At 41.7% G+C, this 25,712-nt stretch overlaps 1 protein-coding gene across 12 annotated transcripts in view; it reads right to left on the minus strand.

Moving 5' to 3' along the window:
- ARHGEF28 (Rho guanine nucleotide exchange factor 28) overlaps positions 1–25,712 on the minus strand; it is a 339,789-nt gene that overhangs the window by 23,943 nt on the left and 290,134 nt on the right. For 10 of the 12 annotated variants that reach the window (XM_027520360.1, XM_027520357.1, XM_027520356.1 and 7 more), the window contains 6 exons: positions 23,407–23,538; positions 20,375–20,475; positions 17,415–17,453; positions 17,269–17,316; positions 12,279–12,764; positions 10,726–11,026 (listed from right to left, as the gene is read on the minus strand). In XM_027520360.1, the coding sequence (XP_027376161.1) occupies positions 10,726–11,026; positions 12,279–12,764; positions 17,269–17,316; positions 17,415–17,453; positions 20,375–20,475; positions 23,407–23,538 (1,107 nt within the window). Of the gene's footprint in view, positions 1–10,725; positions 11,027–12,246; positions 12,765–17,268; positions 17,317–17,414; positions 17,454–20,374; positions 20,476–23,406; positions 23,539–25,712 lie in introns of those variants that run through there. The other 2 variants (XM_027520363.1, XR_003507199.1) reach the window with 2 other exon arrangements.

Here is a 25,712-nt window from a genome sequence, read left to right on the forward strand (position 1 = left end):
TAAACTGAATTAATATCTTGCTTAGGATGAGAACGGGTACCCCGGCCCCTTCTCTAAACAAACTCTACAGTGATTTACCATGGCAAATCAGCATCGCCACAGATTAAAACCCAGCCTTGGCTTATTTATCATCTGGCTCAAAGTCTGAGCAGAACAACAGGACAAGACTTCACCCCCTCAGCCAGCTGTTTCTGGAAACTGACTAGCTGAGAACACATAGGTGCCTTTCTATGTGTTCTCAGTCTGTCTGGGGCACAGCAAATGGATATATTTCTTAAGATGTGATCATATTTAATTTTAAGATTACTACAACATTCAGAAAACGAAGATCATGGCATCTGGTCCCACCACTTCATGGGAAATAGATGGGGAAACAGTGGAAACAGTGTCAGACTTTATTTTTCTGGGCTCCAAAATCATTACAGATGGTGACTGCAGGCATGAAATTAAAAGACGCTTACTCCTTGGAAGGAAAGTTATGACCAACCTAGATAGCATATTCAAAAGCAGAGACATTACTTTGCCAACAAAGGTTCGTCTAGTCAAGGCTATGTTTTTTCCTGTGGTCACGTATGGATGTGAGAGTTGGACTGTGAAGAAGGCTGAACGCCGAAGAATTGATGCTTTTGAACTGTGGTGTTGGAGAAGACTCTTGAAAGTCCCTTGGACTGCAAGGAGATCCAACCAGTCCATTCTGAAGGAGATCAGCCCTGGGATATCTTTGGAAGAAATGATGCTGAAGCTTAAACTCCAGTCCTTTGGCCACCTCATGCGAAGAGTTGACTCACTGGAAAACTCTGATGCTGGGAGGGATGGGGAGCAAGAGGAGAAGGGGACGACAGAGGATGAGATGGCTGGATGGCATCACCGACTCAATGGACGTGAGTTTGAGTGAACTCCAGGAGTTGGTGATGGACAGGGAGGCCTGGCGTGCTGCAATTCATGGGGTTGCAAAGAGTCAGACACGACTGAGCGACTGTTCTGATCTGATAATAAATATGTGATCTTTCAGGCAATATTTTAAAGCTGACGAGCAGAAGGTGGTGGTAGGGAAACTGGTTCACATTCTAGGAGTGTACTTAACGAAATAAACACTAATGGCTTTGCCTGGGGAGATACACTGGACTGTTAAACAGGATTTAGCAGAAGGAAAAAGGTTTAAGAAAGTGTTTCACTGATGCTGAGCTAGCTGCCCATGTTTAATTTACTGGTGTTCGAGCTACTTTATGGTTAAAAAGAAATACCCCAGTGAACAGATAGGCTGACTAATTGTTACTGACATAACAATTCAATGCAAAATTGTTTACATGCCGTCTTTCTAAAATGACAGGGATGAATTCAGTTCCACTTGTTTAGAATAAATTAAGGCATTTATGGAGAAGATGTTTTAACTTTTTGAGCTTTCATTTGCTACACATATTCATCTGGGGCTATACGTACAATATTCTAAAAGGAAAAAGGAAAAGATGTTCTCCAGAGTTGAACAGAGTACCTATATCAAACTCAAAAGTGAGACTATACATTCGAAGACAAATTTATTTCAACATTAATGAAGAAAAAAAGTTGTTCAGTAGCTCAGTTGTGTCCAAATCTTTGCAACCCCATGGACTGCACCTAGCCAGGCTTCGCTGTCCTTCACCATGTCCCGGACTTGGTATTAGTTAAAGTGTGCCACTTAGCATCCAGAAAAGTATTTAAGGCAAGCAATCATATAGTTATCCTGACATTTTAAAAATGCCATCTTACATACACCCACCTGACAAAAGTTTTCAAACTCACTCAATCCAGGCAGCTATCCTGAAGCACTTGTCTAGTCCGTCTGTATTAACTACCATCACACCTCACACGTCTGCTGTCTTTCCTCAACATCTCTCAATGCCTCAGTCAAGCCAAACGTTGCTTTCATTTCTGCTAAAGAGTGTGGATCTTGACTCCTTCATTCACGTCATGCCAAACAGTGTGCTTGGTGCCTATGATGGAGCAATTAACAAAGGAGGTACATGGAGTTCCCCGAGCCCTTGAAGCTTCTACAGCGAGGCAGGCAGTCCTTACATAAATGATTACTGCTGCTGCTGCTAAGTCGACTCTGTGCGACACCATAGTCGGCAGCCCACCAGGCTCCCCCGTCCCTGGGATTCTCCAGGCAAGAACACTGGAGTGGGCTGCCGTCTCCTTCTCCAATGCATGAAAGTGAAAAGAGAAAGTGAAGTCGCTCAGTCGTGTCCGACTCTTAGAGACCCCGTGGACTGCAGCCCACCAGGCTCCTCCATCCATGGGATTCTCCAGGCAAGAGTACTGCAGTGGGGTGCCATTGCCTTTCTCTAATAAATGATTACACATGTCTTTGATTCAAATTATGAGAAGTGCTAATAAGGGGTGCTTCCTGGTGATTCTGAGCCTTGATTTTTCTCAGTTTATCCAGGACTAACAACAACAAATCAATTCAGGATAACTGAACTCAAAAAGAAATTAAGGTCATAAACCAGAACACGATTTTTAAATTTAAAAGGGAAAATGATTTAAACCATAATATTCCTATTGGGCATTCTTAACATTTTCTTTCTGGGCGGAAAGCCTATTCAGGGAACTCAATTATTACTATAAATTCTCCTGGGGATATATTGATGTAATGCAACCATTTATATAATGCAGCCAGTGAGGGTTGGGTGTTCTGTAGATATGGAAGCTCTGCATCCCAAATTGAGATGTTCAGTCTTGTTGCCAAATGTCTCTTACATTTGGTTTTGAAAACATGGCTGACTGATGTAACTTCTTTCTCTACAGAGAGGAACAAAGGGAAACAAAATGCTGTGACTTTTCCCTAAGACAGTTCTGGTAATAAACTAACAAACAATATGGAAGAGGAGCTAACCCTTTATAGCCTATTATATTTCCATTCTGAGTAAAAACTTCCCCAATTTACATTTTAAAAAATTGTATTTGAAACTACTGGCTTCCTACTGTCATTCAGGAAAGTAAAGTGTTAGTTGCTCAGCTGTGTCCAACTCTTTGTGACCGCATGGACTGTAGCCTGCCAGGCTCCTCTGTCCATGGAGTTCTGCAGGCAAGAATACTGGAGTTGGTAGCCATTCCCTCCTTCCAGGGATCTTCCTGATCCAAGGATTGAACCCAGGTCTCCTGTATTGCAAGCAGATCCTTTACATCTGAGCCACCAAGAGACATTTTCATTTCTATCAGCAGCCACCTCTGAACCACAATTACAATGAATTCTTTCTGCCAGGTGGGGATAAAGCTGAAGTTCAGTGGACCCAGAACATGCTTGGCACTTTTTTTTAAGTTCTGCTAACACTTCTCTTTTGTACAAATGAGGAATTAAGGCTTAGGAATCACCCAGCAGGCATAGGAGCCTGAGTTAACATTTGAACTGGGGTTCTTTAACATCAAGCCCAGCACTGAGGTTGGCAGTTCAGGGAAAGCTAACAGGATGGCTGCTTCGGAACCACCTAAGAAGAACATTAGAAATACAGATTTGCAGGCCCATTCAAGTCCGACCAAATCAGAATGTCTGAGCAGAAGGAATGCATTCCTCTGTTTTATTGCTCTCTTGCAGAAACTGTTAGAACCATGGTTCTAGCAGCCAACCCCACCCATGGCATCTCATTTCTCATAAGCCTCATAGTTAGAGGGGGCCCTCCTCAACACCATCACAGGATTTAAGGAGTTGGAGTTGGGGGAAAAGTCTCCCTGGGTTTCAATCCATTGGCCTTAATTCCATCCAGTACACTTAACCCCATTTTTCCAAATTCATCTGCTCACAGGGACTGAATGAATAGAAAGTGAAAAGGAAAAGTTGTCTTTGAAAAACAGAGACAGCAACCACCAACACACAAGGTTTTTGTAAAGGACATATGAGATCATGAATTCAACTGCGTTTTAAATGCCATGAAGTGCCATGTAAGATTATACTACTAATTTCAACGGACTAATTTCAAGCCAGGAGGAATATAACCTCCTCAATCTAAGTGAAAACGATAAAACAAGTTAGACTATCTATTTTTTACAAATAAAATTTTACTAGAACACAGTTTATCTCATTCTTAATGTATTTTCTATGACTGATTTTGAGCTACAGAGGCAGAGTTGACTATATGCAACAAAGACTAATGGCCTGAAAAAGACCCAAGCATTCACTATGTGGTCCTGTAAGGCAAAGTCTGCCACCCACACTGAACCAGATGGTCACATTTTTCTTGGGTAAACACGAAACATCAGTCCTTAGTGGAACACCCAACGTCTTAAGTAAGCCCTAAAAATGAAATTTTCATGGTTGGATGGATAGGGATGAGGGAGTAGACAGTCCCCAGATTGGGATTTGTGAAAAGTGTGATGCTTTCTCTGCCCAGTTTGGATCACTGTCCCAGGAGTCACAGAGACAGACAGGAGCAGGCCTTATCCTACAGGCCGGTTTGGTACAAAATTGATTACAAACTTTCCTTCCAAACCCAACCCTTAATCACTTTGAGAATAAAGCCACACTGTACTACAGAGGTCAAATATGCAAGCCATAGACCACAAACTTGTGTCTGCACATAAATGTATGTATGTAGATACATGTGGGGTGTTCTTTTATTTCAGCTAAGGATGACCCAAGGTCAGGCCTAACCCCTGGAATCCTTCACACAGAGTAGGCTCCCACTTCAGCAGCTTGTTCAAACCAGCCTGGAACCTCAGCGGGGAAGAACAGACAGCCCCACGGCTGGCTGGCTGCCTGGGAACCCACCCACCTGCTGGTTTCGATCTCCTGCTGTGTGCTGGGCTCTGCTCACTGCAGCGGGATGGCCCTGGCCCAGATGGCTCACGCAGCCAACTTGCCCCCAGAGAACTATGCAATCAGGAAGCTGGCAGCCAGCACCCACGGCTCACCAGGCTCTAGAGGCAAATGGCATGTTTCCCATTCCTGGTACAAAATCCGCAGAAGGCGAAAGTCAATCACCTCCACCCATCAGTGAGGAAGATTAAAATTAAGCCTTTGAGCCCAGCTGTTTATACTCTTGTCATGACACAGATGACCGAGAGCAAGCAGTATTATGGTTTCCCTTAAAATGTTAACCAAAGTGATAGCCAAGATTCTAGAAAAAAAGATACAGAGTTGATCAATAATTTCCCAGTTTTGACCTCTATGAACTCTCATAGATATAGATATAATAATTTCATGCCATATGAATATTCTCAACCCTTCAGATTTGGTTTTATTTAAGCAATTCAAAATAAAGGCATCTGATTCTCTCCCAATCACAGAGAGAGTTCAAAATTCCCAAAGCTATTTAATTAAGGTCTAGGTTTGGAAGAATATCCTAATGAATTTATAGACATCTTTTGCCCTAATTTCTGTGTTGAAGGAAATGGCAACCCACTCCAGTACTCTTGCCTGGAGAATCCCATGGACAGAGGAGTCTGGTGGGCTACAGTCCATGGGGTTGCAAAGAGTGAGACAGGACTGAGCAACACTTTCACCTTCACTGTGTTGACAGAGGCTTGATAGCACATACCTATATCTATAAAGAATATAGATATTTATCACAATTTTATTATTTTGCATTTTTAAAAATTTCTCTTTTTTTTAAGTTCATACTGTAGTTAAATTACAATTCAACTTTGGTATTTTTTTTTTTAATTAAAGTTTCATGGCGCCTAAAAATAGCAAAGAGAAAATAATAATTTATCCTGTGTTAAGGGCAGAATTGTATCCCCCTCCACAAATTCAGATATTGAAGTCCTAACCCCCAATGCCTCAAAATGCATTTGAAGATAGAGCCTTCAAAGAAGTAAATGAGTCAGGTCACTAACGTATGCCCTGATCCAACATGGCTGATGTCCTTTAAGATGAAATTTGAACACAGATTTGTACAGAGGGAAGACTATGTGAAGGCAGGGAGAAGACAACCCTCTTATAAGCCAAGAGAGGCCTTGGAAAAACAAATCCTGCCAACATCTTGATCTTGGACTTCCAGCCTCCAGAAGTGCAAGCAAAGAAACTTCTCTTTGAGCTACCCAATCTGTGGTGCTTTATTCTGTCAGCTGTTGCTGCTGCTGCTGCTAAGTCGCTTCAGTTGTGTCCGACTCTGTGCGACCCCATAGACGGCAGCCCACCAGGCTCCCCCGTCCCTGGGATTCTCCAGGCAAGAACACTGGAGTGGGTTGCCATTTCCTTCTCCAGTGCAGGAAAGTGAAAAGTGAAAGTGAAGTCGCTCAGTCGTGTCCGACTCTTCGCGACCCCACGGACTGCAGCCCATCAGGCTCCTCCATCCATGGGATTTTCCAGGCAAGAATACTGGAGTGGGGTGCCATCGCCTTCTCCATTATTCTGTCAGCTCTAGCGAACTAATACATCCACCTTTTCAAATACCTCTTTGTCACTGAAGTTTATACTATCTAGTGCCAGGTTCAGGCTGATGGGAAATCGCCTGTAGGTCTTTGGCAAAAGCTTCTTTTCACACAGAATACACAAATAAGGTACCCATTTCTGAATTACAGAATATTTTTTAAATGTTAGAAATTATCACCTACTCACTTCTTAAAGACTATTAAATACTAACTACAGCATAGCTTTTATTTGGAAATTTTCTATTATATTTCCATATGTCAGAAAAAAAAAGTCACTGAAAGCTTAACACAGCTGTGTTTAAAAAAAATATGACAACACTGCCAAGACGAAATATTCTGAATACAATGCTTTGAATCTGAAAATATTTTGATGGGCACTAAATTCTAACATGTAGTAAAGGGAAACACTCTTCTGGAATTCAAACTTAATAAAGTTATTCTTTTTCCAAAGTCAACTATGTGACTAATGCCTGAAATCTGGTTCTCAATTTAAGTTTTATCATACACATTATAGAAAAATTATGATTTGCTGAAAAGGAATTTTTCGGTAACCTGCAAATATTGAGGTACAGATAAAAATATAACTGAAAGGGGAGACTAAGAATATTTCAGATTAATTATCATACCATATTTTCTCTGTTGATTAATGGAAAAGGCAAATATAAACTATGGGCTTTCCAGGTGGCTCAGTGGTAAAGAATCTGCCTGCCAATGCAGGTGCAGCAGGAGACATGGGTTTGATCCCTGGGTCAGGAAGAGCCCCTGGAGGAGGAAATGGCAACCCACTCCAGTATTCTTGCTTGGGAAATCTCATGGAGAGAGGAGCCTGGTGGCTACAGTCCACTGGGTTGCAAAGAGTGGGAACAACTTAGTGACTAAACAACAACTATAAACTAACAGAGACGCTGAGTAAATAGTTTTGGAATTCTAAAACTGGAAAAAAAACGGCACAGAAAGAAGGTGGGTTTTGCTGATTTTTGCCTTTAAGAAGAGTAATACAGTTAAGCATTTCATGGGGCCATTTATATAGCAATTGCCCTATAGGGACTACACTGTTTAAAGAAATTCAAATTTTCTGGAGTCTTGCCTAGTGTCCCTCAGAAGAGTGCGGATTACGTTCATAAGCCAAGCATCTCTTCGACTATAAATAAAATCAAATACCAATTTGAATTTAATGTTAAAACATCAAGAATTTTGTTCATGAGACAACTTCCAAAACTGAAAAGTAACGCTCTTTATAAAGCATTACCTTAAAAAATGTTTACCAGTAACACAGGGCTATTGTTAGGGAACACTGGAGACACAAACGATCCTTAAGAAAATGTGTCCGATAGGGAACAATGTGAAGCTAAAGGGTATTCATGAAATCTGAAAATCCGCAGAACTCATGCAAGCATTGACCACCACAATCCAAATGATTTAGAAATATTTTCCAAATGGTAATATTAAAAAAAAGAAGGAAGGAACAAAAGCAATGACAACCACAAAGAACTAGGCCTTCAGCATTAATATCCTGCCAAGACATTACAACAGGATTTATTCTAGTTCTACTCCAGCTTCTTTTAAAAGGAGAATTTAAAACAGCACTCCAGACATTAGCAACATACAATGTAGCAGCTCAGCGCGTGCGCTCTAGAACCCGTCTTCCCAGTGCATCTCCAACTCTGCTATTTACCAGCTACTGGCCTTGGACAGATCACTGAGCCTCTCTTGCTTCCATTTCCCCCTCAAATGGAGACAATAACAGAGTCATCTCAGGGGGTGGTTGCTAGTACTAAGTGGATTTCTCCACACAAAACCTTAGCACAGGGCTTCAGATTGGGTTAAGTGTCCTGTAACTGTCACCGGTGGAAGTAATGATGAAGACACCGAAAAATCAGTGGCAAGCAGAACACAAAGAGCACAGGAAAACGTCTGATGAGGTCGGCTTGAGCGACCAAAATGAAAATTCCAATCTGGGCCACAGCTAAACGTGTTCAGGAGTTTTATTTACACCCATTGTTCTTGCACTACGTTTACTGTTCCCCAAATTCACAAATTCACGTTTCCACTGACCTGAGCTGCTCTCAGGCACCCAACACAAGATCAGACAAAAGAGCAAATGATTCTTTAGGGAGTTGCCTGAAAATAGCCCACTGATGACATCAAACCACAGTTAAATGCACGTTTAACACAAACACCAGCCAAGAACATGAGAGGCAAATTCCGTCAGTGAGAGCAGTGGTCCCTGATGGCCACTCACCCCGCGATAGAGCAGCAAGTGTGAAAGCGGGGGACGCCGACACAGCACTGTCCTGGATCCCAGCATGTGGACTGGCCCCTCTCCACCAGTACAGCCTGGACTGATTTCTTCCAGCTTCCCCCCGCCCCGCTTCCCCCTTCCTGCCCCCTCCAAAGGCATGCAAGGAAAGCCCAGAAAAAGTCCAGTGAAGACCACCATCAGCGGCTTATTTTGAGCTACTTTCGATTCTGAGAACCGTGAAAGCTCTGGAATGGCTCGAACAATTTTATCTGGCCCTGACAACCCTCTTAAGAGTATCTATCCAATTTTCATTCCACTTGCCTATCACCTCCTCCTAATCTCTGACTTTATTTTCTATCCTCCAGAAACTGCTTATCATGCTTAAGTAAACCAACATAAATAGAGTTTTTTTGACTAGTTGCAAAACTCCAATGCTTAACAGCCCACACTGCATTTCTGATCTAATCCTTCCTGCACACACCAGGATGCTCCCGAGAGAGGAAGGCCAGAGTTGATTTTGCTCTATCAATGTTCTGACTGTCCTTGGCCTATACTGGACACAATATCTGAAGCAGAAGCGCATTTTCTCAGCCTTTTCCTTGGCTATATTTAATTCCTTACATGTGGAGACACTGGGTTTTGTATATAATCACTGTTTATTTCCTTAGTACATGTTCTATCTCCTGCAAGCAGGCAGCCAAATGTTTAAAAGCTTTCTACTTTAAAGCACAACTCAACAGAAAAAGATGGGAGATACAGAAAAAGTAGGAATACATATTTCAAACAAAAGCAGAATGTGGTTTAACTCAAACTGAGTTTCTGAATTATCCCAAAGCTGGCATGCAAAACCACACTGACAACACAGAAAGCGCTGCAGATAGCAACTTAATGAATGCACACAGCAAAGCAACCGCACCAGGAGAAGGCACTCTGCAGCATGGTCTCTACAACATTAGAGCTGCAAGATAGTATATTCGAGGGGTTACATTTTCTACATTCGGCCCCTGTTTTAGATCTCAATTCACTATTCCATTTTTTTTCCTTTTGTTTAAAGAATATTTGAAATGATAAAAAAAACTACTTCATTCTCTTATATGTTGACAAGAAACGTTACAGCAGTGACCGAATAATGTAAAGAATTATCCACTGCGAAGAATTAATACAATTTGGGTTAGTAATAGACATACCTCCGGACAGTGTCAGAATTATTACTCCCTAATTCCAAGAAGCTGGACACATTCAAACCTTTTTGCTACTGACAAATTACTCTCCAGACAAGCTGAGCACATCTATGAAGCATGGAAACCGATCTCTATCCAATTCTGAGGGTCCCTGTACCACTGCTTGTTCCACATTTCTGAAACATTTTGCTGTCGGTGATTTATTTCCCATCCATGTGGCCAGCCATTTGTTTATTCTATTGCATGCCATCTGTTTTTCGGTAGAGAGGTTTCAAGTTCTTCTCATTCCCTACCTCATATCCCACGGAAAACAATTTATAATAGACATAGATTTAAATCATTTGGATTCACATGGAGCTGGTAACTCGAGCTGCCTTTCATTTATACGTGACAAATGTTTCAATGGGATTAGCAAATTGTGTTATTATGAAGTACTTAAGGAGACACAACACCTTTAAAAAAAAAATGACAGATGATGTGAACGGTTTCACTTGGGGTGTTTAACAGCAGTACAGAAGACTTTACTAAAGTTGTAGGAAATTGCCCCAAGAGACAATAAAGCCCTACCACAAACCCTGTCCCTGTCTTTTATTTCTGAGAGTCAACACGGATATGTATCAGGATGTGGTCAGGTCTATAGTGAAGAATAAATATCAAGTTGCTTCACTTTTCAGGGGAAAGTTATCATTTAACCCACAGATATGATAACCCTGTCTGCTTCTCACATTTCGGTGACATCCTCTAAGCCCTCCACCCATGCTCTAGCTTGTCTCGATTCTCATGAGCGATGGAAGCCAGACTTCCCCAAAGAAAAGTGTATGCCGCAAACTCCCGCTCAGCAGCACCAATGTATTTCCATTCTAGGGCCCCCTTCGATCTGCTCTAAAGAAGAGCCAACCACTCAGAGAAACAGCTTCCTGTGGAAACTACACAGATGACATGTAAAGTATTAATTACCATTTTTACAAGAATCCTTGCTGCTTTGGTGGAGAGGGGGTATCTGATGACAGGCCCCAGCCGCTATCCACAGTTCATGGTTGATATCTGAGGGTTGAGAAACGTCCGTCTTGAGGTCTACTTGATTTTCAGTAGTCCTTACCAAATCAGAATGAGGTATGCCTGGGGGGTAAGCCGCATCCTGATGGATACCTGGTGGCGGCGGTTTGTTCAAAGGGTTGAGTGACATTTGCACTAAAGCTTCATTGATGAAGAATGAATTTTCATGACGTAAAGTCTCAGATCGATTAAGTTCCATTACCTGTGCAAGAAAAAACACAATAATTTCTTCAGCAATTTGCACCAGTTTTATAAAGTATTTGTTCCTAACAGAATTTAGCAATCAAGACTTTAATGAGTATGGTAGAGGATATTACCCTTGACTCCCTCCTCCCATCCTCTTTTAATAAGCCAGTACCAAAAACTTCAATTAACCAAACATAGCATATCTTAAAAGAAATACAAATCAAATGAAAAAACACGTGCAGTAGTGTTCACTGTCATTAAAATGTTTCTACTTTGAGGGAATAGCATTCTCACTTTTGCTAAATAAAAGTCGAAAACATTCATGTATAGTAAGGTATTTGCAACAAATATAATTTAGCCAACTAGAAAGGAAAATAACACAGATCATTCTTATAAGCTGATCAACTTCTACAACTTTATATCCTATCATTAAAAAGTATCTATGGGCACACAGTACAGAAAAGTAAACTCCTGGGACAAATGAAATTGTCAGGAGTGGCTCAAGAGGGTGCAAAATGAAACACGGAACTTTTCCAAAGGTTTTATTCTGACTAAACGTTAAACTACTCATGTTAACGGCCACTGGTGAAAAATGGATTTTGAATTTACTAGGTCCTTGTGGCTCAACTGGTAAAGAATCCACCTGCAATGCAGGAGACCTGGGTTTGATCCCTGGGTTGGGAAGATTCCCTGAAGAAGGGAAAGGCTACCAGTATTTTGGCCTGGAGAATTTCCAAGGATTACAGTCCAAGGAGTCGGACACAACTGAGAGGCTTTCACTTTCATTTTAGGTCAAATTTACAAAAAAGAGAATAAGCTTGGAATAATAGGTAGTATACTTGTTAAATTCAGTACCTGTGCACGTTCCTAGCTAATGATCCACTGAAAGGTAAATCTCTACAGAACTCTGAAGACCAGAGCACATCCGTCTTCAGACGTGAAACACACTCATGCCCAGGGAGACTCCAGGACAAAACTCGCCTAACTGGGACAACGCAATTCTGTATTGCTTCCCTTGGTATCGAGGGCATCTATCATGAGTACCATGAACCCATGATCCAGAAGTACCCAGACTTTTCAAATGTGCATATGTCAAGATGCATGGGTATTGTCTCTGGAAGTTCCCAGCTCTTGCTCCCTACACATCGAGTAACTCTTGTGAGCTCTTACATGAGCAGCAAAAAGACAGATGTGTGTTCAAAGGCTCCAAAACCACCATGACTGAAGCCGTCTTACTCTCTGCTTCTGCGAGCACAGGAGTCCCGTACCTCCAGGGCTCCTGGAGAAAACGCGGCGGGAAGGCTGCTCTGCCGCCCGTGCTTCCAGTGGCGCAGCAGGCTCTGCTGGGCCCGCATCCTCTCCCGCTCCCTCTCCACCAGGCGCTGGCCCTCGCGCAGGCGCTCCAGGCTCTGCTGGTAGTCTTGGAGCTGCTGGTCCAGCTCGCCCCGGCTCCTGAGCAGCAGCTCCTCCTGCGCCCGGCACTCCCTCTCGCGCTCCTGCAGCCGGCTGGCCCGGGCCTCCTGCTCGCGCTGCTGCTGGTCGCACCTGCGGAGCCAGCGGTGCTGGTCTTGCTGGAACTGGAGCTGCAGCTTGTGGGTATCGGCCAGCTCCTCCCGCTGCTTCTCCAGGCTGCGGGACTTCTCCTGGTCCTGAAAGGGGCTGCCTCGGAACGCGGGGCCCGGGGCCAGGCTCTCCCGCTGTTGGAGAACCAGCCTGTGGATCTCAATGTGGCTATCCTGAATGGTCAAGGCGGCCTGTCAAAGCAGAGGGCAAGAAAGCAAAGGCGTCCGTATTGTCCACACAGTGAGCTAGCAGCACCTCTACACATGAAAGTATGGTCGAATGATTCTCTCTGAACACTTCTCCCCTAGCTCTAAGTTACCTCCCGAGACTGGCCTTGGCACTTCAGACAGGCTTGTCTGCATTTCCTTACTGGTATAGTCTGAGATGTATACACAAAAGAAATAAAGCCCAAAAGGAATATTCTCTCCCTCCTTTGGAAATGTGGTTTGTTGATGCTGTTGGATAATATTTAAGCAAGTGTTCTGAGTAAGAATTCAGTCCATAAATTCACAAGACTGCCTTTCTGTGCTGTGCCACATTATCCTTCTGAGGTCTTGATAGTCAATAATTCAGGAGAACTTAAGAATCTATATAAATCTGGTAGTACCTTTTGAGTCTCCAACCAGAAATTACTTAAGCTATATGACATATGTGAAGATATAAAAGTCAACCATTTGGAAGCTTTGCTAAGTAATCTTTTTTATCATAGCAGTTAATATCATATTTAGGAGATATATAAATGGTAAAGCTAGTCTCATTACTGTTGTTTCTTTGTATTATAGCAGGAAGGTCATGCACAAAACACTAAGCTGAAATTCATCTGTTCGACAGAATGGTAAAAGGAGGCTGGAATGATTACAGGGACATAGATACTCTAAAACTCAGAGGAAATTACCAACCAAATTAAAAAAAAAAAATTGTCTTTGAGTTATGGTATCTACCTATTAAAAGTTTGGCAGTATCACGGGAAGTAACTGCCAACTTTTAGAAGGATTCCACAAAATAAAACAAAACAAAAAAATGTGAGTGCCCTTGGAAGCTTTTATTTTCACAAGTTCCCATTGAAAGCACAAAGAAACAGAGAAGGAACAAATTGAAAATAGCCACAACTGGGTATGTGTGTGTCCTGTGACTTGTTATGAGAAATTATTACCGTCCAAGGGATAAATTCTCATTTTCCTTTCCTAAAAATTTAAAAAGCTATCCATGTAACAGGTGCTGAGAAGGTGGGGATTTGACCATCAGTTTTTAAGTCAGCAGTTTCCTATACTCTTGCAGATTAAAGAATTAAAGTATACTTTAAATTAGTATTTGTTTTGGAACAAGACTCAAAAATGTATCCATCTTTTGAAATGAAATGTTTCTAAATGTGAAAATCAATTAAAAATTGAAATTCACATGAGTATTTGATTAATGTCTTTCAGTGGTTATTATAAAGAAAACAGTGATACCACTGAAAATAGGTCCTAATAACTTGGGTCTTTAAATATGAAATAATAAGCCATTCAGGACTCTGCTGACCTGGCTAAAGCAAACTGTAGACTGTATATCACCAGCTAATTCTAACAATTCCTAAGGGCATCAGCAGAGTAAAACAAACCAACCAACAAATCCAATATTCTATATGCCAAAACTTCCACAGGCAATGGTAACTCTCAGGTAATGATTACAATTAGACTAATTAAACACTAACATGAAGTATTTTTCATCTACTTAACATTTGGGATAAAACAACTCTCTTCTGTAGCATAGGGGTGAAATCTGAAGATTGGATATTCATCTGCATATTTAAAGTTTATGTCTACATGTAAGACAGAGAACAGCACTTACTTTTCAAGCTTAGGAAAATTCCCAATTCACTCTCTTTCTCTTTTTTTAAATTATACTGAACTATAGTTGGTTTACAATGTTGTATTAGTTTCTGCTGTACAGCAAAGTAATTTAGTTGTACACATATACTGTCTCTCTCAACTTTTCTCTGCTGAAGTGTGTCTTTTCCTTTGTCTTGCCTGTACCTCATCTCTAACTCTATTCTTCTAACATAGGGATCAAATTTCATTTTCATCTGATTCAAAAATGCTATGTAAAAAACTTTAATCATGCAGAAGAGATTCAGCTTCAAAGGAGATGACTGTGCCATGAACAGAAATCTTTCAGAGCACATACCCTTAAGCCAGCTCAAAAGCTTTGGTTAAGAGGACACACTATAGAGTTTGCTATTTGCTTCAACCTAATGTTGCAAAAACTAGGTCATTTAGGTCACCCAGCTTTTCTGAACCTTGAATCCACAGAGGGCTGCACTTAGACAGACAGAACCTTGTGAGTTGTTTCCACCGGGCAAACCAGCTGGGACACTCAGGGTTTTCATCTCCCAAAAGTTAACGAACTGCACTCACGCTGTGTTCCTTCTCAGTTAAAATGTACAAGAAAGAATGTTTGTTTTATATGAGAAATTAATCTCTAAGAACATCTACCCGAGACCAGCATATCTAATGTAAGACATTAAAGGTAGTCCCACTAAATCTTGAATAAGACAAGGGTGGCCACTATTATTTACTATTTAATATTACTATGGCCACTATTAAGACATTTCAGAATTTCTAACCAGAGGAGGAAGTCAAGAAAATAAAATTAATTTAATTATTTAAGAGTAGCCATAATACCATTACTTTCAATTTTTTACTTTCTACTTTGAATACTCCAAAGAGTCAAAAAAAAAAAAAAACCCTGCTAAAATAAAAATTCAATGAGTTGGCCTATTAAAAAAAAAAAATTCAATACTTGTATTTATACCAGCAACCAATATTGGGGAAACATAATGAAAAAAAGAATATTCTGTTCACAATAGGAACAGAGACAAATATCCAGGAATAAATTTAGCAGAAAAAAGTACCTACATCAAGACAATTACAGAGATTTCCAACAGAACATAAAATAACATATTCTCAGTCAAGAGAAACAATTATTGCCAAAGTGCCAATTTTCCCCAACTTAATTCATAAATATAGTAATATTTTAATTAAACTCTCTCAGTATAAGTTTAAGAAATTTGCCAGAGTGATTTAAAAGCTTTTATGAAAGACAATTCAGATATTTGAAAGAGTGGTACTTATCTTAATAATCTTAATAGATAAGATAATGGTACTAGATCAAGAATAGGCAGATGATCAATAGAACATCAAAGACATCTTGATGCAGCCAAAGTATTGACTCAATAACAAAACAGCAATGTAGGATGACTATCTTTTCTGATGAAAACTTAGTATCAGACTTAATTTTCTTTTAATAGTCAACAGATTTAAGATATGAAATCTGAATGACAATAAACCAGTGTGGGGGGGAGTTTAATTTCAGTAATAACCAAAAAATGCAAATTAAGGTCATGAGCTACCTTGACTTATTTTCAAATTGAGGAGAAGTAGAGAGGGGTGCTAATTATTTTGACAATGTCTTTCAAAAACCTCAAAAACTGATTTCAGTAATTCATCCTAAGGACACACTCAGATGTGTTCAAAGAGGTCAGTGCACAAAGACGTGAGCTATGGTATTATTAACAGGAAAGTATAAACTGTGTGTGTGTGTTAGTCACTCAGTGGCATCTGACTCTGTGACCCCTTGAACTGTAGCTTGCCAGGCTCCTCTGTCCATGGGATTCTTCAGGCAAGAATACTAGAGTGGGTCGCCATTCCCTTCTCCAGGGGATCTTCCTGGCCCAGGGATCGAACATGGATCTCCTGCATCGCAGGCAGATTCTTTGCCATCTGAGCCACCAGGGAAGCCATAAACTATGAGAAATGGATTAATCCCATAGACCTGAATATTATACAACCATTAACAATTGTGCTATAGAGACAACTGATGACAGAGAGAGGTACAGGCTCCGAGGGTACACATAAAATGATTTTTAAAAACCGGAGGGATACATACCCCCAGACAACAGTAATTCTCTCCACAGAATCACAAGTCATTTTATTTACATGTATCAAGATCTTTCTATAAATTTGTCTATAAACATTGCTTTCACATCATTTTAAAATATTTTTTAACTCACAAATTAAGCAATTGGATGTATTCCACCTCTCTTATGCAGGACTCAGGGGATCATCCAGCCCCAGAGCCCTCATTTTTAGGATGCCTGTCTTTCCTAGACAGACAGGGAGCCATCTGATGGTAGACTCTGTGGACCACTTGCCCTTTTGTGCTCAGTCTTCATCACAGTGCCTGGCTCGGGGAGGGTACTCAATAAATGTGAGGTGGATGAACCAAGCAAACAGTGGAAGAGCATGTGAATTACTGACTGCCCCAAAGGCCTAAGGCCACATGTGGAAGTGAAAAGAGTTTAGGTGTGAATTTAAGTTTTCACCAGAAAATGTGAAGTCATACTACACTCACTTAAGAGTTTCATTGCAAACTTCCAGCCAGATCATATTCATCAATATTTTTTAAAGATATGAACTGTTTTATGGTTTCAGAGAAGAATGTTATATAAACTACAGTAATGGTGATGCCTCGTGATTACAAAACCAGGTGAAGCTCAAGCCATCAGCAGAGTTACACTTGGGGTAGAGGTGGAGGGTTGGTGTTCTTTTAAGATCATTCATTACCTCTCAAATGTTCTAAATTTTAAAGTCTGGGACTCATCAAATAAAGTGAATTGCATGAGGGAAAACATTCACAGGGTCAGAGCATAGTTACCTGAAGGCTATATAAGAGACGAGTTAAATTCTGTATCGCTTGTATAATCTGAAAAATAAGATTGTGAGTGTCAAATTTTTGAAAAAGCATTCATTATGCACAAACAAAGAAAGGATGATGACATATTTAAGATATGCAGAGCTCACCTCTGACTGCAAAGAACCTGGGAAACTTCTATATTCCACCTAAAATACATAAAAACATAAAGAAAATGAACACTCACTCCACTCTTAAAAGGCTGCACTGCATTGTTCCACAGTCTATGCCCTCAGGGAAATCACTGCTCTCGCTCTAAAACTCTTCCATAGTGACTGTTTCCTCCCAGAAAGCCAAGTCTATAGAATTCAACCACCACCAGATGAGAGAGAGCCCCCCCTGGACAGCCTTGGTATCTGAGCTGCACGGCCACTTCCTTCCAGATGCACTCAGCCCTCCCTTAAGACAGACACCCAGGGAAGATGCTCGGGGAGCGCTGCAGGCTCAAAGTGACCACATGTACCTCATGCACACCATGTTGTAAATGGTGCTCTCTGCACCCAGGCTAGTCTCTCGGGCCAGGCTTGTATCCTGGAGGCCAGGCTTGGAAACTACAGGTCATCAATGCCCAGTCTCTAACTCACTTCGAGATTTGGGAAGTCATAACTGCCGCTGGCTGGGAGGAGAAACCAGACCCAGAGGCAGCGCAAAGAACAGCACTCAGCCGGCTGGCATCCTCCCGCTGAGCGCGCCTGGGGCCCAGGTATGGGCACCTAGGAGAAGCCCTGGCAGCAGAGGCTGTGAACAAGGCCACAGGAGACCATGTGCTCCTTGGGGGGGTGGGGGGTGGATCTCTACCTGACTCCCTGCGTCTCCACTGCACACATTGAGAGCACATGTGCACAGTGAGGGCTTCCAGTTTTCAGAATGCAACATCTGTCTGTTTGTTCACTGTCTCTTTTCTCTCGTTAGGATGCAAGCCAAGGAGTAGCAAGATTTCATCTGTGTATTCAGTGCTGTGTCTGCAAACCTAAGAGGGCTGCTTGGCGTGTAATGGACACGCACATGCCATACTATAGATAAAGAGTGAGCAGCCACTGTGTCCTCCACACATCACACTGCGGGGATCCTCAGAGTTGCTGCCTCCCAAGGGCCTGCAGCCGCCTACACACCACCTGTGGTCTTGTCTGAGCAGCTTTAAATCAAACCTCAAGGAACAGTTCTCAGGTAACATGAAACTTGTTACATTCAATTAGTTCAGGCTGATGAGGCCACTGTGATGAGCTAGCCCGGCCTTTTCTCCCTACCCCCTCACTCCTCACCCCACACTGCCCATGAAAGCTTTCACTACCAAGCAGCATCTTGAACAGGGGAAGGACAAATGATGGGAAAGGAGATGCAGCTTATTCATTAGAGCTGTGCCCCACCCTCGGGAAGGTAACACGAGCCGAGAACTCCGCGTTCCATAGTGAATTCTGGAGTTCTCTCCACTCTTCTGGTTTTGTCCCTGCTCTACACTCCACTGCGTTTGTAAGAAGATTGTACGGGACATAATTTTTATACTCTATAAAAATTAGAAACACAGAAATTAGTTGGATTATGCCACATGAAGTCACCTATTCCCAAGACCCACTAAGCTTGATAGGAGACAGGAATTTTGAATTGTCATCTTTTTAATGGAGTTGGCCCGCCACCTTGTGGGCAATGTGCATAGCTGCATTTAGGTGCTTTACACGTGGGATATTTTGACATTTGGGTTACAAATCTGAAATTTTGAAAAAATTTTTCAGAAATGCTTCTTTTAAAACCTTACCATATTAAGAAAGATAATTACAAAACAGCCATCATATACTTCTTTAAAGTGTGATTTCAAATGATTCTGCTCTATAGGTCAATTCATTTCTCAAAATGTCTTATTAATGGCAAAATTTTCCAGGTAGGTTCATCCAGAGAGGAACCTGGACACCTCCTCTCTTACCTGGGACTGAATCATGGAAGGGGAGGACTTTAGGGGTGGAAGCCACCTCAGCTTTCCATTCAAAACTAATCAGCCCTTCCCCTACTTCCCTCCTCTAATAACAAAAAAGCAGCTGGAAACTAGACTTGAAAGTCAAGTTTGCCCTGAAAACAGCAGAAGAGCAGGAATGTTTTAAGATGAAAGAACTTAGAGAGCTTACAGTCAGAATAAGTGGAGTGAAATCTAATGACTATATTCATTTTGAAGTTTGAAAAAACACTAAATCACAGCCATCTTTTCTATGGCTCTTACAATATCTTTGATTTCTCAGTCATATGTAATATACACAAAAATATCTATGAAATACAAAATGTTACATAATTTACATAAAGATCTGACAGATGTCATTTTCCCACATTAACACACTGTGGTATCTGTAATGTACCTAATTCAATTTTAGATACAGTAACTCTTGGGCCCAGATAACCCTGGGAAGGCCCACTAGCCACCTCCCAGAATCATGTTCTTATTCCCCATCTCTCTCCGACATCTCAGTTTCATTTGATGTTAATAGGAAATTTCATTTTAAAAGACTGTGTTGTAACCTATGTGTATAGTACGTACTAAGGAAAGGTGATGTCACGAAGCAAAAACTGATTAGGGTAACTACAAGACTATCCAAAAGGCAGGCGACGGTAAGAGTGGTGAGAGGAAAACAATCAGAAAGGAGAGGAAGGCAAAAGGAAGTGAAGACACCAGGACGTTTCAAAGTCAAAATTATTTCTGCCACTTTGGCGTCACCCGGTTGCATAAGGGCCTGCAAGCCCAGGACCACCTCTCAGCCAAGAGGTACTCAATGTCTTGGGTGAAAAGCTGGAGGTTTGCAGGGCGGAAAGTGAGACCAGAAGCAAGAGCGCAGACACACAAATAAACATTTGAGTTTTCAATCTTTTTAATAACTTTTCATTTGTTTCTTGGTTTACACCTACACGATATCGGAAAAGCAAGAACATTTTAAGAAAAAAGGTAGGAAGTTTAAGTACGAATACTGAAATGGAGAACAATGCAGAAAACACTTGCAGACTATTCACTGCCGAGGATAGACCAGGAGCTGAGGTTGTTTTATTACACAAAGTTACCGGTGACATTTACTAACAAGTCAGTTCACAATACCTTCTCCCCCGCATCAGAAACCGCCAGGTCGGTTCCCACACCCTGGGTCCCGGCATCCACATCCCAACAGCCTCTTCCTCCTGTCCCTTCTGTGACTAGTGCTGGAAGCACATCGTTGAGACAGAAACAAAAAGGACATCATCAAACATCAGCCAGCGGAGCGGGTCCTTGGCACACAGCTGACACATATTCCAAGGTAAGAAACATCACAACATCACATGTATCGAACATTCTTCTACGAGGTGCTAAAACAGAGCAGAGTAAAGTGCAGAGTCCCTGCCCCCAGGGAGCTTACACACTAGCAGGTGCCAATCTGACCCATGGCATCCAGCGTTTTTACTTTTCTTTCTTTCTGGCAGAGAGATGTCTGTGTGATGTCTGTGGTACCAAGACGGTAGGATTCTGCATCTCACATTCACTTAATGGGAAAAGAGGCCTGGGGAGGGTCAAATAAAAACAGGCACAGCAGAAGAAAAGCCAGGGCTGGCAGACCAGCTCTAAGGAGACAGGTCTGGGAAGCCTCCTTCAGGGCTGGTACAAGAGCAGCAGGCCATAAACAAGGGAGGGAGGCGTCCAACAGGAGGAATGAAATGTCTTTCTAAGCAGGTAAAGATGGCGAAAACTGCATGAGCTCAGAGTCATGAAACTGAGAAGCTGTCCTTATCTGCAAATAACTTACTAGTAATATTTTCAATACTTTCCAAATGTGTTTTTTCCCTTACAATTCTTGCTTATGCTCTAAATTCACAAACACTGTAATTACTATATACTTAATGTATGAAAACGCAGAAATATTTTTAGCCCAGAAATATGTTTAAGTACCAAAGAGATTTCACTCCATCCATTAAATCTCCAATGGTAGGATTTTATTTATCCACCCATGTGAATTCAGTTAAAATTTATACCATGTTCATCTTGCACAGATTAAAACTAGACTTTCCAGAGCCCTTTCCCACATAGAATTTCACTGGAACTCTGCCCAATCAGGACCTCATGAAATAAATATTCATTTGTGACACTATTTATAATTTTTTTCCTTGGTACTATCTTGGAACTTTATTTCTGATGAAGGAAATACTTTTTTATTTAAATTAATTAAAAAATACTTAGATCTCTGGAAAATGAGAGCCCTCTCTGATTCCCAAGGCCTCTTTTATTATGAAAAAGCTTTTGTTTATGCAGAAACTGCTTCAAATTATATCAGCTAAAATTTAAGTTCATTTTGCCCAAGCTGGTCAATGCTTCCTCTATAGTGAAGGGACACATTGTAGAGCTTTTTCTGGCACTCAAAAATGGTTCAACCCTTGAATACTATTCCTAACTCTCAGAGAGACGCCCAAAGAATTAGCCATTCTCTCTCTTGTCCCCCTCATAGACATGAGGACCACCAGATAGGGAAAGAAGCTGACGGTGAGCCAGATGAAGGCAAGAAGAGTGGAACGGATCAGGTCCTTCTGCTCCTGTATTCTCTTTCAGAACAGACAAGAGGGTCTTCATAATTTCACAGGAAGTAGATTTACCTGTCTACCTGATTAGGTATATTGAGAACTGAAAACAGAGGGTCTTTCTTGGTCTGTAATCTCAGACTGACATGGGCCTGACTTAGAAGGACCCAGTCCTTGAAGCCTGTCATGGGACTAACCCATCCAGTTACAGACTTTTTGTTTAGGAAAGTGTTTTTCACCCTTATCAACCCTATAAGGAGCATCAAACTCCGGTAGCACTGTGTTCCATTCCAGCCCCAGCACTGAACACCAACCTGCCCCTCCTCTACAGGAACCCTGACATCAGGCCCCTGGGAACGGGCTCTGGATGGTTCTAGTAGATGTCAGGGGAGATGACGGCCCGGTCTGATGGAGGTGGGTGCGGCCTGTGCTCGAGCAGCTGCCGGAGCTGAGCGGAGCCTCTCCAGCTGTCCCTGGGCTGAGGCTGAGAGCGGCAGATCCCTACTCGTATTTTTAGCTAGAACTTCCTCAATGGCATACTGAGGTTCTTCTTTAAAAAGGAAATCACCCGGGGCAGTACAACTCCCTGGACGAATCTGGGCTGTGTTGAAATGAAAAACATATGTGCACATTCTGAAAATAGAAACCCAGGATTAGATAAAGTAGAACCCAAGAGAGGAAAGTAATTATTGGTGCTAGTTTTAAAAAATGTATAAAATTTTAAAACTGGACTGCTTCCATTCATCTCTTAATTAACCAAGGGATGCTGTTAAAGAAATTCTAAGGCAATTTAATCCGCCAATCTCTAGCTACTAAAAGACATCTTATCTTGAGCATAGAAGACCTGGTGGAAGTAAGGTTTTTAGTCACCAGGATATAATGAAAACCACGTGCTTCTATCTCAAAAACCTCTGGAGACCTAAATATTTCGCTTACAACTACACATATGATTAGGTTTTGAGAAATTACTGAAATCAACTTACTACATTCTATTTTTCTGTATTTAAAGTCTTCTGAAACACTGTTTAATAAATGAATCCCGACCTCAAAGTGTATAGCAACATTGATCAAGAATCTTTTGGCGCTTCTACATTTCATGTGTGTGTATATGTGGGTGTGTGTGTACGTGTGTCTTGCATGTGTGCATGCACGCATTAGATTCTAGTTTTCTGAGTTTGGTTTTCTCAGTTGGCCATATGAGATGAAGGTAAAGGACTTACTTTTTAATGAACTGCAGGGACCCTTTTCCAAAAAAAAACCCCAAAACTGCAAAAGCTCTTGCAAGACTGCATTCAGTTAAGTCACAGGCAACACAAGGCAGGGCAGGGTCTGGGGAGGGTCACTGCCCGCCTGAGTAACCTGCAGCTAGGCAGCACCGCCTACAGCCACTGTCTAAGTCCTGGTCCTCGGAACACCGCGTCGTTATTTCAGGTAAAGCAGGCCTGCCTATTTATTCTCAGATTTTTTCCTAAAGAATACACTCAGAACCCTCCAAATCAGGGCACAGTTGCTGCCTTCATCTTATGTGCCCACTCTGTGCCCCAGGTCTGTGCCCAGGCTCACCGCGAAGGCCACACACTCACTTACAAGCAGTAGACGATCCTGGTGCGTCCTGAGAATGGAGCACGTCCGGCAAAGCAGGTTCTCCACAACCTTCCTCGGGGGACTGGCATGCATCGCTCATCTGGGAAGCCTTCACTGCCACCTGCAGACTCTCAGCTAAGGAGGAGGAGGAAAACAAAAGCCAATTTAAAAGACACACACACACACACATTTTTTACTTAGTTCAGGGGTTAGCAAGCTGTATTTTACCTGTGTCTGTTTTTATATGGCCCAGGAGCTAAAAATGACTTTTACCTTTTTTACAGTTGTATTAAAATATACATCCATGCACAAAGAAGATTGTGTTCCCAAAAACCTGTACATGGCCTGCAGAGCCTAAAATATTTACTATCTGGCCCTTTACAGAAAAAGTTTACCCACCTGAAATTTAGACCAATACTTTCAGTATCATTTTATGATATAGGATTAATTCAATTTTTTTTTTTAAAAACTCACAGTAAAAATAATTCAAATGCAACTTTCAGTAAAATAGTATGCTTTAAAAAAACTTCCTGAAGCTCAGTTAATTTAAATATAATATCAGGCATTAGGATTTTCAAACTGACTACTCAGAAATATTAGTTATTCTTCAAAAGAGAATTTCCCCAAACATGCCTTAAATAAAATACAGGTTCCCAATCCTTACCCTCGACCTACTGGATCAGATTATCCAGAGAAGAAAACAGAGGAGTTAAATGTTAAAGAGCACCAAAGGCTCCTCTTGAGATCTGGTAAGACTGGGAAACACCACACTGAGAAAGGCAAGTTTTTAATGACAAGGAAAAGTCTGCAATTAGCATGGAGAATAGTATAATTCTGAGGATTCTACAAATATTTCTAAAACACTCTGTCCAGTGATTCAATTTAGTAACTAGTCATTGAGCACCTACTCTGGGGGCCACTGGGCATCTGCTAATAAGGTGAGTTTGCAGAGGAGGAAAGAGACATATACAACTAAGTCTACTGCAGGGCAATGCACATCAGCGCCAAGTTCTGCCAGCCAGGTATCAGAGCACTACAGAACGCCCAGCAGCACAGGCTAAAATTGCGAGCATGTAACTTATGTGATAAAGACATCATCAAGGATAATGAGAGGGCCCCTGGCTCATGTCAATCCAGCCTTTGGGCTTTATTTCTAAAAACTCTCTCGTCTCTACCCTCTTCTCCCTACTTGCATTGCCAACAGTCCTGGTCTAGACCAAGGCCCCAGCCTCTCTCATTGTAACCGCTTCTTAACAGTCTCCAGGCAAACTATTCTCGTTCTGATCTTGTTTTCCGTTCATCAACCCTCATTCTTTTCAAGACATAAATAAGATCATGCTACACCCATGATTAAAAGCTTCCAACAACTAACTTTCCATTGGTTTTGGAATAAAATCTCTCTCTCCCTCTCTCTTTAACCACAGTCTAGAAATATCTGGTCCCTGCCCACCCATAGCACAGTCTCCTCTGCCTCCTGCCATCTGGCCTTCCTTCTTTCATTGAACATACCAAGCTCATTCCCGATGCAGGGGCTACAAACTCACATTCTCTCAGCCCAGGAATTGTCTTCCCCTAGGTCTCCAGACAGTTGGCTTCTCATCAGTCAATTCTCACCTCAAAACATAACCTCAGAGCATCTTCCCTGACCTCTCTACAGTAAAGCCTTCCCCTCATCCAATCCCATTATCTTATTGGCTTTCTGAAATTACCTTGTTTCTTTGTGTATTGTTTCCTAGAGATTTTTATGAAAGCATTACTCTTTCCTTAGTTGGCACCAACAATAGTGCACATGGTTCAGTTCAGTTCAGCTGCTCAGTCGAGTCTGACTCTCTGCAATCCCATGGACTGCAGCACGCCAGACTTCCCTGTCCATCACCAACTCCCAGAGCTTGTTCAAACTCATGTCCATCGAGTCAGTGATGCCATCCAACCATCTCATCCTCTATCTTCCCCTCTCCTCCTGCCTTCAATCTTTCCCAGCATCAGGGTCTTTTCAAATGAGTCAGCTCTTTGCATCAGGGGGCCAAAGTATTGGAGTTTCAGCTTCAGCATCAGTCCTTCCAATGAATATTCAAGACTGATTTCCTTTAGGACTGACTGGTTTGATCTCCCTACAGTCCGAGGGACTCTCAAGAGTCTTCTCCAATACGACAGTTCAAAAGCATCAATTCTTTGGTGCTTAGCTCTCTTTATAGTCCAACCCTAACATCCATACATGATTACTGGAAAAACCATAACTTTGACTAGACAGACCTTTGTTGGAAAAGTAATGTCTCTGCTTTTTAATATGCTGTCTAGGTTGGTCGTAA

Source organism: Bos indicus x Bos taurus, chromosome 20, assembly GCF_003369695.1.
Source record: "Bos indicus x Bos taurus breed Angus x Brahman F1 hybrid chromosome 20, Bos_hybrid_MaternalHap_v2.0, whole genome shotgun sequence".
In the NCBI taxonomy this organism is placed as follows: Eukaryota; Metazoa; Chordata; class Mammalia; order Artiodactyla; family Bovidae; genus Bos; species Bos indicus x Bos taurus.